Source organism: Monomorium pharaonis, chromosome 3 (assembly GCF_013373865.1).
Source record: "Monomorium pharaonis isolate MP-MQ-018 chromosome 3, ASM1337386v2, whole genome shotgun sequence".
Lineage (NCBI taxonomy): Eukaryota > Metazoa > Arthropoda > Insecta > Hymenoptera > Formicidae > Monomorium > Monomorium pharaonis.
In genome coordinates, this window is record NC_050469.1 from 2612691 (window position 1) to 2630043 (window position 17353).

At 28.1% G+C, this 17353-nt stretch overlaps 1 protein-coding gene across 18 annotated transcripts in view; it reads left to right on the forward strand.

Moving 5' to 3' along the window:
* The window catches only part of LOC105834274 (proteoglycan 4), a 62650-nt gene that overhangs the window by 33624 nt on the left and 11673 nt on the right, over nt 1-17353 (forward strand). For 14 of the 18 annotated variants that reach the window (XM_036285022.1, XM_012676627.3, XM_036285023.1 and 11 more), the window contains 7 exons: nt 95-215; nt 1331-1428; nt 3479-3611; nt 4142-4217; nt 4943-5172; nt 6485-6563; nt 14244-14630. In XM_036285022.1, the coding sequence (XP_036140915.1) occupies nt 95-215; nt 1331-1428; nt 3479-3611; nt 4142-4217; nt 4943-5172; nt 6485-6563; nt 14244-14630 (1124 nt within the window). The remainder of the gene's footprint in view (nt 1-94; nt 216-1330; nt 1429-3478; nt 3612-4141; nt 4218-4942; nt 5173-6484; nt 6564-14243; nt 14631-17353) is intronic. The other 4 variants (XM_012676628.3, XM_028192455.2, XM_036285036.1 and 1 more) reach the window with 4 other exon arrangements.

Sequence of the window (17353 nt, forward strand, 5' to 3'; positions counted from 1 at the left end):
AGTGAACAAGCATCTACGACGATTCCGATTGGTGTGAAGACGCGATGATAACGTGACGCAATAATAACGTCATTACACGCAAAATAATTTTCAGGGGTAAAAGATCAGGTAAAACCGTGCGGATATCGGATAATAAAATGTTGGGTCAATCAGAGGCGAAACCATTCCCTACGAAGGAGGTGATCGAGCTTCGACGACTTGCTGATGAATACAAGGTAATCCGTAGGAGAAGTTTCGTCAATCAAAATTGGGGTTTTTATTCAAATTATTTCAAGCCAGCTCTTCTCACACAGTATTCATTTAGTCTTAAGCTGCGTTCAGAAACATTACTCGCGTGCCTTCAGATATCATCGTATCCTTATTTAACATTCGATTAATAATAAGGAAAAATGATAGCTGAGGGCACTTAGATAAGATCCAAACACAGCTTTACTTGAATAGCAATTGTTTCATACTCTTTGCATCCATCTGCTCAATTTGGTCGTTAGGATCATTGAATTTATCTGTCAGTATGTTCATATATCCACTGACGATAATCTATCAATCGTCAAAATTCTGCATGATTTGTTTCACTCTCTTATTTCTTCATTTATCAATTGTACCGCGTACTATTCGGGTAAATTATTTAGAAGATTTTTGGGAGTTTTTGCTTTCAATTTGTCGTACATTCAATAGACTTGCTCGACTGCCAATCTTTGTATTTTGATCAATAGATGCTGTTGAATTCTTGCATAATAGGGCCAACACTTTCATAATAGCAAAGCTGTTTAAAGCCTACCATCCATCTGTCGTCAATATGTGTCATGATATAAAAAGAAAGATAAATCATTCCTAAGGATGCGCAGTAGCAATCAATCACGTTTGGGTCAAAATTCTAAAAAACAAAATGACTATATGTATATGTACTTGTATATACATATTAATACATATAGTATTGTTTTCGTATTTAATTCTCGGATGCATTTTGACTTAAATATGATTGGTTGCTTTATCGTTTGTTCCTACCATTGTGTGTACAATGTTTCATCTTTCTTCTTACGTCATATCTTACGTTTGAATACGTAATATCATAAATTAAATTGGTAAGCCATTTAATAATACATGACAAACAAATTTAATTTAATAATACTTGATGAGCAACATAATAATACTTTTTGCTAGGGTTGAATACTTCATAAGAGTTACTATTGCTAGGCGTTGATATGATTAATTTTTAATATTACCCTTCTTAGAATGGTCACCACGATACCTTTTGATACATTAGATTTTTATGGAAATAACAATACAGACACATAGAGAAATGTTGATACATTTTTGGTATTTGCGTTAGCATCGTGACTGGGGTTGCGGTCTGACAACCGAGGACGAAGCTTCGCTATGGAAACGAGTCTCCAGTAACCACGCACTCAACGCACTATCACTTGCCAGGCTAGTACACTCTGTTTTTCCAATGAGAAACTTGTTTTTATTGTTGTTTTTATTGTTGTTTTATTGTTGTTGTTGTCGTTGTTACGTAAGTTAACAACGTTTGTTGGTTTGTTCGAGTTATTCAACAATTGCAATTCACGTACATCATTTTTTATTGATTTATTATAACGAAATCATTAAACATATATCATATAATTAGACATCAATAATGCCACAAAATATTTATATCTCGAATATTATTTATGTGTTAAATATGCATTTACTTAACGCTTTTTTGTTTTTAAATTTTAATTAATTTTAAATTTTATTGATAAAATATATTAAAATCGTACACACAAAAAAATGTTTTTTTTATGCAAAATGCCTTTTGTTAAGAATAACTTATTCTAAAGACAAAATTAAATTCTTTTTTATAATTGAGAACAAAATTTACTTCAATTAAAGAATAAAATTGCTTTAGTTCAACACTAAATGTGCTCGTATTAACTGTAATTTTTTTCTTGACTTATAGATCAATATATCAATCTAATCTTTATCCTTATGTTTAATAAGTGACTATCAATTTTGTAATATTCTCATCCATATCATGATATCATATAATGAAATATTCATGTTTCATTATATTATCTCCGCTTACACTCATTCTGTTATTCTGGAAGATAATGTTATGTTAATTGACTTTTAATTACAATATGTTTTAAGATAAGTATTTTAATTTTATTGACTTAAACGTCTTTAATGAAGAAATAATTTATATACTTTTAGTTTAAAAACTATGTTAAATAATATGTTAAACTCTGTAGAACCAATATTTACTACAAAATATTTTTTACAATTTAAATAAATTAGTTATAAATACATAAATACACATAAAATAAAAATACATTAACTTTATAGTAATATAATTTTGTTTTAGACATACAGAATACGAAAGAGGAAGAATTTTTTAAAATAATTATTTTTTCGTAAACAAATAACACTCTTAAATAGAAATATTTTTATTCTAAAACTTTTCTATAAAACATTTTTTGATATTTCGTTTAGTTTACTAGATATTTCAAAAAAAGTTGGAAAGCTTCCTATCTTGAAAAGATACTTTCACCCTTTTAAACCGCTTTTGGACCACCAAAGAAAATTTATAAACTCATATATTTACCCCCTTTACGTTTATGCCGGGTTTTAAAGGGTAAACTTAAAAAAAAAAATTTTTTCCGAAAAATGAATAGCATATTTAGAAAGTGATAATTTTACTGTAAAGCTTTTGTAAAAGACATTTTTCGATATTTTGTTTAGTTTATGAGATGTTTCAAAAAAAGTTGAATAGCTCTCTATCTTTGAAGAGTACATATTTCACTCTTTGAAACCGTTTTTGAACCGCTCAAAATTTACAAATTTATATGTTTACTACCCCTATTTTAATAATTATGCATTTACCCCGTTTATGCTAAGTTTTATTAAAATCTGAATTTCCGGGTTCGCGAAGTTCTCTTGTTAGAGAACTAATTTTTTGCAGAAATGTTTATGATTAGACGTAACAACATTCTCACACTACTATACTTTAATATTTTCTATTTCGATTTCGTATGCAATTGAATAAAATAATAAAACAATTAAAAACATAAAACACCAAAATGTACGTATATTCGTAATAATATCCCCAAATTTAAAAAGTATTACATATAATTTAACATTAAAATATACCTTGAAAAGTTTTAAAGTATTCAAAAGTAAAAATACTTTATAATAAATGTCGACTCTCAAGTATTGACATATTAGCGCCATTGCACAATGGCGAACTACTAAACAAATAATTCTATAAGTAATCATTAGAATTCATCAATTAATAGAGATAAGTTGTATCCACTGTGCAGTCGTAAACGTCGTTCATCATGGATTTGTGTTCACGCAAAAGAAAACAAGAGCACGAGAATTTGAGCGTACTCGCACCTTCACACGGAGTTCGTCGTAGTTAGCTTATTTATTTTATCGATTTAAATAAATCGATAGCCTATTTGATAATCATAGAATTACTTATTGATTGATTGTTCAGGTCAGTCACTAAAGAGGAGAAAGAGAAGGAGAACACAAGAAAGGTCGCACCAATTGTCACTATACCACCGGCAGGTCGACCATCTTCGGTACAGGCTAGACCAATTCATGGCATAATGCAGGATGACACCAAGGCAATATGCATAAAATATTCTACTGAATACTTGACCTTCTTATAAAATCAGCTTTTACTAAAAAATATTATCAAAGTATTTTGAAATTGAGGAGATGTAATTGATTTTTCTATTACTTTATTAAATACAAGTGCTATTCTGTTTAATTCACATATGATATTTAAAAAAATGACCGTCTTGTTCACGACAGTTACTTTTCAATTTATAATTTTCGCAACTTAATGCCAATTTTTCTAGAAATAAAATGTTGATCTTATAGATAATATTAATATTTTGTTATTTATATTGTATTATCAAATTTTTGTTTCTGGTTATCAAAATAAATGAATAGATTTAACATTATTTTACAATTTATACTAAAAATCTTTCATTATTAATGTTTGAATTTATTTATTGCTGTCTATTTATTCTAAAATAAACTATTTAATCTTAATAACTATTTATTATTATCTATGTTAATTTTAAAAAGATTTAAATATACAATATATTAGTACATAGTATATAATTATTTATCTAATTTTTTGTCATAGGATACTGATCGAGCTATTGCTCGCGCAAGAAAGGATTTCTTGATCCGCCATCATCTCGACCGTACAACTGGTGTGGGTACGTAACAAATAAATAAATAAGTATATATATATATATATATATATATATATAAAACATAATAAGCATATTAATTATTAAATGTGTAAGTTAATGTGGTACCTCTGTTGGAATAACTGATACTCGTACATTATCCTTATAATTATAATCAATTTTTTTACAAAGTCGTAGTCTGCAGGATTTGACTTCAAATACAGTTTTTTGGATGCTATCATGTTTACTAGATGTTTTGTAAAGTTTTAACTGACGTTATAACTTTTGTAAAGTTATATCGTCTGTTTCATCAAGGTAAAATTTTTTTAATGTAGAGATCCATACATACTTGTGAACCACAAAAAAGCAGGATTAAATTTAATTTAAAAATAAAAAAGTATTTAATTTTAAAATAAAGTTATAAAACACCAAATGTAAAAGTATCAAATTAATTTGCAAACTTAATAAATATATTACCTTTGTTGTCTTGTCAAAGATAATCTATATAAATTCACTCACTAATTAATACAAGATTATAACAAATAAAAATTTGTATGTAATTTAAACAAGAATATTATTTTATAAAAATATCTAATAATATTAACTAATTTATATTTAATTAATTAATTCCTATTAATTACATATGCATATAATATATAAGTATAAAATTTTATTATAAGTATCAAAGCATAACAAATTGTTTCTTCTTTTGCAATTTATTCTGAAAAAAAAAAAAAAATTGTTCTATTAAGGTGACGGTGCACTGCTTCCCTCTCCAACGAGAGAAAAGTTGGAGCCCGTCATACCACGGCGGCGTGATGACATCAAGGAGCATCGGGACGAAATTCAGCCGCGAACCAAGTCCAGTCCGAAAAATAGTCCAAGAACCGGACGCTCGCAGAGCCTCGGACCAACTGTCACTGATCGCAGATCGCCTAAACGGCAGGCCCCTCGTGCACCATCTGTTACTAAAGATACTAAGGTATGACCTTGATTAAATAAAAATCAAAAGTTGAAAAATAATACGTTACTTTATCGCCATTATCGCTACAGCTACGTTTCTTTTAGTAACAAATTAGTAATGAATTAGTTTTCTTCAGGTACAAGATGATCCTATCAAAGAGAACATATAACACATGCATTCAAAAATAAATACAAAATTAATACAATTAATACAAGTATATTAAAAAAAAGACTTAGAGAAATCCTGTAAAAATCTATTTGCAAATTATTTGAAAAATGAAAATGTTATCAATGATAACAGATAGTGAAGCAAAAACTTGGCGGTTTAACTTGCAATATTTCTGTATTTCCAAGACTATATTATTATTATAAATGTATTTACGAGAATGCAAACAAAATTGTATAACAAAAAAAAAATGCCATTAGATTTTTTATTGATTTTAGTTTTTGCAATATTTGAATCAAAATTTGCGCAGTAAAGTTTATGGCACAACTTATTTTATGTCTTGGCAATGCATTGATTGATATTTCTTTTAAACTGTATTTGGAGTTAAAAATTTATAAAGTTAATTTAGGTACGTTAAATTCTATTACATTAAAAGTTACATAAATAAAAAATTATCTCAGTTAAAAGTTAAGATAAAATTAAATTGTAAATTATAAATTAATTTATAAATTAACTTTTATTATTATTTATATTAAATTAAAAAATCGTAATTTTATAGGTGAAAGATTATATGATGTATTTTAATCGTTGACGTTCTTTCATACGTAGATTGATTATTCTGTAGATTTATAACAACACTTTATAACAACACAATAAACATTGACCAGTAGCTACAACGTCTAAAACAGTATGTAAAGAATTAGGACAATTATTCTAGAACACAAAGTATACGTATTATGAATTCCATAACTTTACACTTATTAGTTCATAACTGCTTTCTCATTTCTACAAGATATTTTAAAAATTGAACACATCCATCATAGTCTTATCAATTACCTCCCCTCTTTTCCTATTTTTTTATTCTCTTTCCTTCTTTTTTTCTAATCTAAATAACGTAAGTATGCATAAGGCTGCGGTCAACATGACGCTACAAATGCATCGAAGCATTTGACTGACCAATCAAAACAAAGAATTTTATGAATTGATCAATTAAAGAATGCTTCAAAGCATTTGTGTCAAACTGACCGTCCTAAATGGAGTTCTTCAAAGAAACACACACACACACACACACACACACACACACACACACACACACACACACACACAACTCAGTATGAGTCTTAATTTAACATTTAATTTAAGAAATTTGTTTTCTTTTGTCAAGGAGAAAGAGAAAGAAACAAAAGACAAGGCTAAGGAATACAGAGAGAAGACCAGCGAGTCTGAAAGACATCCACGACCGAGTAAGTAATGTAACCGAAAGTTATGTTTTACGTTAATCGTGTTAGAAATATTTTCAACAAGTTTAGAGAAAGTACCCTGAGAAAATCGTTTTCTAAATCATTAGAGCTAATCTGTCGAGTTCTCTTTGCATTTTCGTGCATAAACTAGATAGAGTATTTACATTTGTATCTATATTATATATGCCCTTTTGGACTGCTATCTGTTCTTGTTGGCCTCGAAAATCAATCGTCGTACATACTTATCATATTTGTTATTACACAATTATAAATTATTAACTTGTACTTCAGAGATGCTCACCGTTCATAAAATTTATTTATACGTTTGTTATCACTATTCATTTTTTGTTATTTATTTACTAAAATGTAATATAATAAAATATTTTGTTTTAAAATTGTCTAAATGTAATAACGCTACACTGCATCAAGCCAAATTTTTTATATTTAATTTTCTCTCTGTAAGAGTTATACTCAGGTAGCAAGATGACGTTATTATGACATCATTTTGAGGTCATATAACGTCAAACAACTAGTATTATAAGTAATGACGTAACACAGACGTGATATTTTTGACATATTATCGTCATATAAATAACGTGATTTAATAGTTTTTAAGGTTATTTCTCTATTATTTATCTATCATTTACTTATTATTTATAGATGTTAATTAATATTAAAAATTACCTTGTTAAAAAATTCCGATTAAAATTCTCTGTTTCTGTTTTCTATGATGGAAAATTTCTATAAATATATACAATGTTTATTGAAAGTAAAAATTTGTAAGAGGTTTTAATGTTTTATATCAATTTTTTTTAGAAATTTTCCAAAAAACCACAAATTATAATTTTCTTAAATAAATCTCTCTAAATATATTTTTTCATTGAAGTTCTTTTATACTAATTTTTTAATTATATGTTTCGTATTTTTATAACAATACCTTAAACAATTGAACAATACCTATTAATCTATTGTACGTATGTATCTATACGTATGTATCTATAAACGTGAAATGATTATACATCATCACGTAGTGTTAATTCCGGTATGATCTTCAAAGTTAAACAACGTCAACGGCGGCTAATAACTGGATGCGTGACCGTTTTTGTGATTTCAGAAGATTAAGCAATACTAAATGTAACTGTGATTTGGGTGACTGCTTGCAGATTAATCGCAAAAATTAAGCGATAGATCGTGAATATTGATAACTGTTTCGGGAAACAATGCAAATAAAAAAAATTTTTACATATATATTTGTTATATTTGACATATAATTTTAGTCGTATTGTACTTACTGACATGTATACTCGTCAACAGATAAACGAATTTCGTAGATTATAATGTAATTTTTTATATTTTGTTATAACATTTTTAAATTTTGGTAAAATTTTGTACAAATTTTTCCGCCAGGAAAATCACCAATTTTATATGTCATATACACGGCATGTTATATTTGAAAAATGCTGTCATTTTGTCACTATAGATATGACGTCATCGGCCTGTGACTTAGGACCGTCATATTAATGTCACATTTAGATTTTGACGTAAACAGTCACTAAAATATGATATTATTATGATTCTATCTTGCTATCTGGATATAAAACGAATTATATGTAAAATTAAAACGCTGATTTAAAACGGTAAATTAAATTGTAAATGCATTAAGAAATAAATAATAAAAGTTTTCAATTTAAAAGAGTGCGGTGAGTGTCAGTTATCATAATTGCGTCGTCATTAATGTTTAGGCAGATGCATGATAGTTTTATTTCTTTTTATTTTTTTTTGCCTCTGCCTCTAAAACCCTTATCTAGTAATCGGTAGTTATATCGATAGATATTGTATGAAAATTTGCGCATATTATTCGCCTTCGTAGTCTTTTGTGATTAGGCAAGATCCTATTTTCAACCTATGACAAATCATGATACAGTTTCCCACATCAATTCCGTATCATCCGTTACATCCATTATATTTCGTAATATTGTCAGAAAATTTATTATTACTTATCAAATATTTTAACAAATATGTGTAACTTTTGTTCTTAAATTATTCAAACTATCAATTTGTCTATAAATATGTAATCATCTTATTTATGCGGTATAATGTTATTCAATCAAAAATTGTTTTTGGTATATAATATTAATTATTTTTTTATAATATTTTTTCACTTATGTGGTTACGTAAGGTACTTATTGCAACATGATAAACGTACATACTAATAAGATTAAACTTAGAACGAATTTTAAGATTTAAGAAAATGTAATAAAAAAATAATTCTAATAAGAAAAAAAATAAAATGGAATTAAATGTATACGTTTCAGTAATATTACATGCTACAAACTTTTTAAATGTAGCTACTATTCAGTAATTTTTTGTACAATCTACAATATTAAAACATCATGCTGTAATTAATCATATATTATCATTTTTTAATAATCTATTGATTTAAAAATTAACGACAAAGCTTTTGTTGTATATAATGCTTAAAAGATTACTGCAGCTCTCGAAGATTTCAGTGGTGCAATCGCGAAGTCAATGGATCCACTACCACCATCATCATCACCACCATCATCATCGTCATCATCATTGCCATTGTCATCATCATTATTGTTTCTATTACCTTATTATTATATTATCATCGTCTTTTACTTTGTCAAAATTTATATTTTTTCCAATTATTTTTTCTCTTCGCAAAACTTAACTTTTTTCCTAATAAATTCTGGCACGAGAATATATGATTGCAAAGAAGACGTGTCGTGAATTAGATTGATCAGATGTGGATGTTTCAGCGGTTGGCGCAGGCTAATGTGTCCGTTGAAGTATATAGAAATCCATGACTACTCTTATAGAAAAATACTATTGGACTTGCGAAAAAATTATTGAAATTAATAATAAACAATATTAGATGCGAATGGTTTTTCAATAATTTTTAATAGTTTTTTGCGAGTCTAATAGTATTTTTTTATAAGGTACGATTTCTCTAGCAATTAGCTTGTCAGCATCGTCTATACCGCCATCTCTAAGCCCAGGTCTGTTTTACTGTACAAGAGACCCCACAAGTCTCACATCATAAATGTATGTTTATTGTACCTGGCCACGTACATCTGCTATATCCGCTATATCTTTCACGTCACGTCGGTCTGACATATTTTCAAAAATACTGCATACCAAAAGCTCGCTCTCCTAATATACTCTTTTTCTTCTCTTATGATTCATCTTAATTCACTTTCTGATCTACAATGATCTTTGATGCGTTTTACGTTCACTTTTTTGCAGAACTTTTTTCTTCCAGAATCGTCCTAAAAAATTTTTTTCAAGAGATTAGAAATTCGATTTTCCTATAAATTATTTCTTACGTTTTCTTTCTCACAGTTTCTTCCTCTTTTCTTTTTCGCCGTCGTATGCAAATTATTTTCAATGCATGATATCGATGATATGATTAATCTAATTGATAAATTTAATTTAAAAAATCTTGTATATATGTAAAATTTCTTTATTGCCGGATATACTTTCTTATGAATTTATTTTGTATTAATATTCCAGGCAAAAGTTTTGGAGGTTTGTTTTTAGAGAAAACTTTCAAGTACACTGACTCCATTGTCCATACATGCAATACCATTTTTACAATATTTCTTATAATAAACAAACATTGAGTTATAAAATAAGAATAAAAAACCTATCAAAAAAACTTACAAAAGTAAAAGGGGTGAAGTTCCGAGTAGATCGGATCTCCAATTTTTTTAAAATTATATATTCTTACATATTTTGGCGCGCTAATTATGGATATGATAATGAAAATTGGCGCAAATTTGATTTTCATAGCTAAAACTATGAAAACCTATAAAATCATAATTTTTCCATTTATTGCCGTAAATAATGAGAATTTAAAAAAATATTTCGGATAAAAGTTGTAAATCTCATTGAAATACACATTTTATGTTTCTATCTGGGCAGCGATTATATAACTTTTTCCTTAGGGTGGAAACATGAAAAGTGAAAAGTTTCATGTAACTATCTTTTTCTATTGGTGTTGAATAGAAAGAGACAGTAACTTGAAACTTTTCACTTTTCACGTTTCCGCCCTAGGGGAAAAATTACATGATCGATATTCTGTTTACAAATTGTTGACGTCGCCAGATATTTGTAAAAAATTTGAAGTCGGAAGACTCTTGTCGGTTAGAGACTTATAAGCAGACGGAATAGAAATAAGAGTAGTCGGAGTCGTATGACGTAGCGATAAGAGAACTAACCTATGGAACTACAATAGAAATTCCGATTTCGAATCTACCTAACGTTTCTTTAAATTTTTTCGTCGCTTACATAATATTCGTCTCTCTCGTGCAAAAGAAGAGTTACAAAAGATTCATTTTTGTTGTGAGTGGGAAAAATAAAATAAACATTTCTTATAATCTATGAGACGGGCTGATAATGCTAGTTAAAATAATATCAGAAATATGTAACAAATTTAATTTAAAACGAAAAAGTGTAGTGTCGCAGTTATTTAAGAAGCACTGATATTAATGGTATGATACATCATTCAAACATTAAAGATATAGAATATCTTATGAAAGTGTTATAAAAGTGCTATACTTATAGTAGCAAAAATATCAGATGCAATGGAAATTTTTCGTGTGCTTACACGACGATCAGCTAGTAGGAAGAAATATTTCAAACACATTTGTGCAACGATCATCGTATCATTTGATATTTTCACTATTCAAAATATATAATATTTTTCCAAAATATTTTATATTTTTATTGTTTAAACATGATACATTATATACACGATTTAATGTAAGATATATTAACCCATTTCCGCCCAACCGTCCATTTTTAGACACTTGCGTATCTTGACCAGACCTCTCAAGAAAGAAATCCCATAAATACATTTCTAGTGGTAAAAAGGATTGCGCTTTCCATTTATGACATTAGTTTTAATGAATAACCTCCGGAAAAATTAATATGGCGGCTGTAATGGGGGTGAAAGTGAATCCGACTGTTTTCTCAATATTGCAATCGTAATTCTTGTTGACAGAATTTTTTTGAGTCTAAAAAATTACAAGATGACGTCGTGAAACATTTTTTTTACGTTTTTACTCCTCTTTATCCCTACCCCTAATCCTTTTGTAATTACACTCCCAAACAATGGATGAAGATGGAATTCGAATTGAAATCTAAATCTTCGAAAATCTCGAGAAAGAAAACGGCATAATTTTGTTACTTTTTCTGATACTTCAACCCCTATCTCCTAAATTTTCTTTTCACCTAGCTCTTTAATCACCATTTTTCGGGAATCCTACAAATAATAAGATTCTTATATTACATATAATAAGATTATATTTGGTTGAACCAAATACACAACATTTATAATGTTTCATTTTAAAATACTAATTACTTTGAACAAAACTGAATGAAATACAAAACAATTTGTTTAAAAACATTAAAACAATAAAGAATACTAGCAACGCAAAGACAGAATAAAAATAAGACAAATGTTTTAGACAAAAGTTGTTTATTTTTTGTGCTCTTACAAAAAACTTTTTTGTGAATTTCTCAAAACCATCACAAAATGAACAGGAAAATGTTAGAAATATCAAATAGATCTCTTGAAGCTTTATGGCCGATTTTCATAATCCATTTTTAAGACCAGTCTCTTTCAAGACCGTCTTAAATACAGTCTTAAAATGCGAATACAACTCTGTAATTGGTTTTGATGATATGTTTTAAGAGACATCACACTCGTGCGGAGGCAAATAGTGGTTTTATAAAATTATTGAAAATTAAAAGTGCAAAACTTTTTTTTCGGAGTTTTGCAGTTTTCGCAGGAGTGCTATTTGCCCCTACACAAGTTCTTTCAATGTTTCCTAAGGTTCAAAGCACTAAAATAAAAATTGATAAAGTTGCAGCCAATCAAAATTAAAAAATGTTCCAATTTATAATTTTTGAAAGTTTGAGTGACTGCAACTTTGTCAATTTTGACCTTATTCGTTCAAGCATTAAGATTGTACTTAAGAAATCTTAAATAAAACAGATTACGAATATTGGACTCTAATTATAAAATTTTTTTTTTCTTAAATGCATTACGAGATATTCAATACTTTCAGAATATTTTCATCATCCTGTATACTTTTCAGTCTGTTAACTTTTATCCTGCATCCAACAATCAATTCTTAACAACAAGAATGACAAGATTGACAAGAGTGTCGCAACTTCGTTTTGACAGTATCTACTTAATAGATTGTAGTAAATAATAATAATACTCATATTTTGTTGAAAATATTATAGAATTTAAATTTTCAATGTAATAACAAGTAATAATTAATATGATAATAATATAAAGCAACATAAAAGGAGATCGAATAAAAACTATTTGAGATGCATTTAATATAATTTGATTATATTTTTAAGATTTTTGATAATGATAATAACATAAAAATAAATAATCTGGTAAAAAAATTTTCATATAAAAACATATACAAATACATATAAAATAATAAGTTTATATATATTTATATTAGTTTTTATATAAAAATTTTTTTATTGGCGACAAAGTATGTAATATATTAATAGATGATATATGATATATTAATAACAAAAACTTAATTTTTATTTTTAATAGACATTTTTAGACATTAAGTCGTTTTTATTGAAAAATGATAGCAACATCCCTTGTGATCTAGGATCTAGTGGACTCCAAAAAAGAGTTTGACTTTCTATATCTAAGACATTTATTTCAAAACTTAGACTGCGCGCAATCTACCTATAGTTCAAAAACATAAATGTTAATAACAAAATCACATCTTTTACATCTTTTAAAAAAATTATATTTTACAAATTTTATTTTACAATTGACAAAATATTTTCCCTGGTAGAAATTCATACAGTTTAACTGACTACTTAATCCGTTACTATCTAAATCATATTAATGATTTCTCTTTATATACAAAAATACTGCCTAGAAACTGACCTGATTTTTTATTTTAATTTTTGAACAACTTCAAATATGTAGTTCTGTCACAAAAATGTCAAGAGAGATTAAGAAGTTAAAAGGTTAAGAGGTACTTTTACTGTTAAGTAACTGAGTTCGGATTACTATCCGTATACAGCTTTTTTATACAATATAACTACGAGAAAAGCGTTACATCTTGATTGGTATCCTAGACAGTTTGCTATTCAGTTACTAGATAAAAACTAGTAAAACTGTCCAATAACCAATCAAAAGCTGTACTAAATTTCTACCAGGGTTATTTAAAATAAGTTATATAAATTAAAGTCAGATTTTATTATTAATTTCGTGAAAAATTAATCCAGCTTTGTTTATCTTTTGAGTGATGATATAATTTGTAATAGCAACAAAATAGCAAATTAAAATAACAAGATATAATATAAATAAAGAATATATATAATTAATAATTAATAATTATTATAAAAAACGCAATGTTTGTATTAAAAAAAATTTTTAGAATGGCTTTTAACGACAATTAAAAAAGTTAACAGAACGATCAATCATTCACTTTCCATTAAAAGTTTTCTTCCCGTGCCCTTTTGTGAAAATGAAGGGGTATACCTTTTTAACTAGTAATCAATTTCGACTTTCGATGAAAATAATTATTGCAATTAGACATGCGTGCACACAAGATACGGCTTAGAGAACTCATCAATTGTACTGTTTCTTGTACAATGTTTTAGCTTTTCTTGCGACTATCGCTCCTCCCCATCGCCCTCTTCATCACGCAAAACCCACAACCACTACCAACACCACCAACATCACTGTCACTACCGCTAACAGTACTAGCGCAAGTATCGCCCCGGTAAAAAGTTTCCCGGTAAAGTATTCGGTTCATACGAACGTCCATCACCTATCTACGTCGGGCGCTGCCGCTGCGGCCAGGCCGGAGCGCGGCGTTAAAGATTTAAACCAAAGGTGTCGTGGTGCGAATGACGAGGCTCAGGCAAAACTGGCCCGCAGGCATCCAGCAGCTGCGGCTGCAGCCGCCGGCGATGATCCATCATCCAAATCATCCCTCGAAACGCGATCCGCATCAAATCGAGCCGCTACTACCGCCGTTCAAGCTAGTAAGTAGCATGTTGTGCCGTGTCTAAAAAGAGAGTCCCGATTTATAATCTTTGGCTCTTTCTTTTAATGTTGTCGAGTTATTAGTCATTGTCTTTGCTTGGTGTGCTCGCTATTCTGTGTATTATATATGTTCTGTCTATATTATCGATAATAATGTATTTTTGTGGTTGATGTAAAATACTTTTGTTTCCGTTTTTATATGTACAAGATGTCTCATTTTAATCAATATATTTGAATATCTCAGGAGCTAAACGAGATATCGAAGTCTGGTTTTATTAGGTATGGTATCTGTATGGTACCTGCAAGAGAGATACAATAATAATAAGAAAGGACGAGGGCCTATAAGAACTAAAAATGACTTATATTATATACACCAATTGAATTTTATTTATATGAAATAATGATAAATATACGTATCATATTTTCACAATTATTATTTTCAAAAATTCTTGCGCTTATTATGAAAATTGAAGAAGTTTCAAGTGATTTCGCATATACGCATGAAATCATTTCTGCAAGAGTTAATTTTACTTACTATGATTTTTGTAATTATTTATTCTTAAAAGCATTTAGATTAAACTAAAATTAAAACAAAATTATGCAATATTTAATGACTCAAGAAAATAACTTAAGAAAATTAATTGAAAACCAGATACTTCACTATTTAATACTGCTTTTGTTGTGAGTAGCATTTTTACATACGTTATTACTTTACACTTAATACAGATAAAAATGTAACGTATCTTATATGAGTATTATGTAGGAGAGTTTAAGGCCAAATTAGAGCATCAAAATAAAATAAAGGTCAATTTTTTTAAATTAAACCCTCTTTTCATGTATAGCTACATTTGTAACTTTTCTCATGATAAATTTAGTGATCACATATTCAAAACTTATTATCAAATGACAAAAGCAAAGTTTAAATTATTATCATTATCAATAATACAGGTCTGTAAGGTTTGATAGATTAAGATTAAAGAGTCATTTACGAGAATATATTTTTTATACTGGATCCGATCTTAGAATTTTCCCGTTACGTTAGGATTTTGAGGTATTTGAGATTAAATGTGTCAAAAATATCGTTTTTAGCAAAGTTCATTTACTTATTGTAGCAATCCAAAATTGTTTTTCAAAATTCAGATGACAGTACATCGTAAAGTATGGGCCTTTATGTGCAAAATACAATTTGGAGAACCCCGATACAATTTTTTTGCAAATATTACAAATCAAAATTTTATCCTTTCACGGCTAGTGATACGTATCAAATCCAAAATAATGGATTAAAATACAAAGAATGACACTTGCCATTGAAAACGGAAATCAGAAATTTTCTGGACAGTCGAGGCAAATAGCGTTTGTAATACAATGTATGTACCTCTGATTGTAAAAGCTTTAAAATTTAATGTGGAATATATTGGCAAAACATAATCATATCAGAGCGCTCCAAATTGCATTTCGTAGATAAAGATCCGTATATACAACACTGTCATTAGAACTTTGAAAAAAAATTGCAGGTCGCTACAATAAGTAAATAAATTTTCCAAAAACACGCCGCTATTTTTGACACCTTTAATCTCAAATATCTCAAAATCCTAATATAAACAGAGCAATTTTGCAGTCGGATTCGGATTCAGCACAAAATTTTAAAAAACGCTGTCGAAACTCAACATTCGAGACCCCTAATTTTGTAGGTGTGTGTAATGTTTAAATCAATGTTCCGAATCATAAAAAAAAACCTTGTTGAAAACATCATAATATATTTAGTAACGTCCTTTATGAAATATTTCGTCATACTTCTGTATTACAACGTTCTTAATTTATTTGAAGTGTTAGATCATCAATATTCGTAATAGTTTTAAACATAACGGAGATTTTGTAACGTGACAATATCATAATAATAATACCGTATAAATAAAATATATGTGACCAGATAACTTGTTGAATAGTTTTTTTAATCTGAAATCAACGTCCCTAAAGATTAACTCTGTGGGATAACCATTAATTTCAAGTATGTTAATGACAAATTCAAGGTTCTTCTGCTGGAAAGTGTGACAGTAAAATCGCTCTATGTCAAGCTATAACTATACTTATTTTGTGGTAGAGGGGATGATGTGAATATTATGATAGATATCTGTCCGAATAGGTTTTTTTATAATAGCAGAAAATTATTACTTCCTTAATCAGTTCTCATCAGAATTTTATTACGTATACCTTAATAAGAACAACCTTAATCCTAGAACGGTACACGTATATTTTTCAATCTCAAACATTATACCGTATTAAAAATATACCCCATTCGTTTCCAATCGTGCTGCGTTGAACAGATAAACTAAAATTAATATTGTGCTACATGAATCTCTTTATGACGAAAACAATGATATAATCCACAATAATATTAATTATCATTAAAGACATTAAAAATTAATTGAAACAAAATAAGGTTCGAAAAAATCGCAAAAATAAGTTCTTTTTAAAAATCTATCGTATTTTTGTCAATTTTTAACAAATTTAAAAAACCTAAACAGTTTTGAAAAAGTAAAAAATAGAACCGGAATAAAATAAATTTTATGTATTGTTTAAAAAGTATAATTATTTTGACAAATAAAATTTGGAAAAAACAATAGTTAAAGAAAAAAAATAAATAAAGACACAATCAATAAATTTTATTTTGCTATAAAATTGTAAAAAAAAAGTTTCTTTTTTAAATATAGAATATATTATT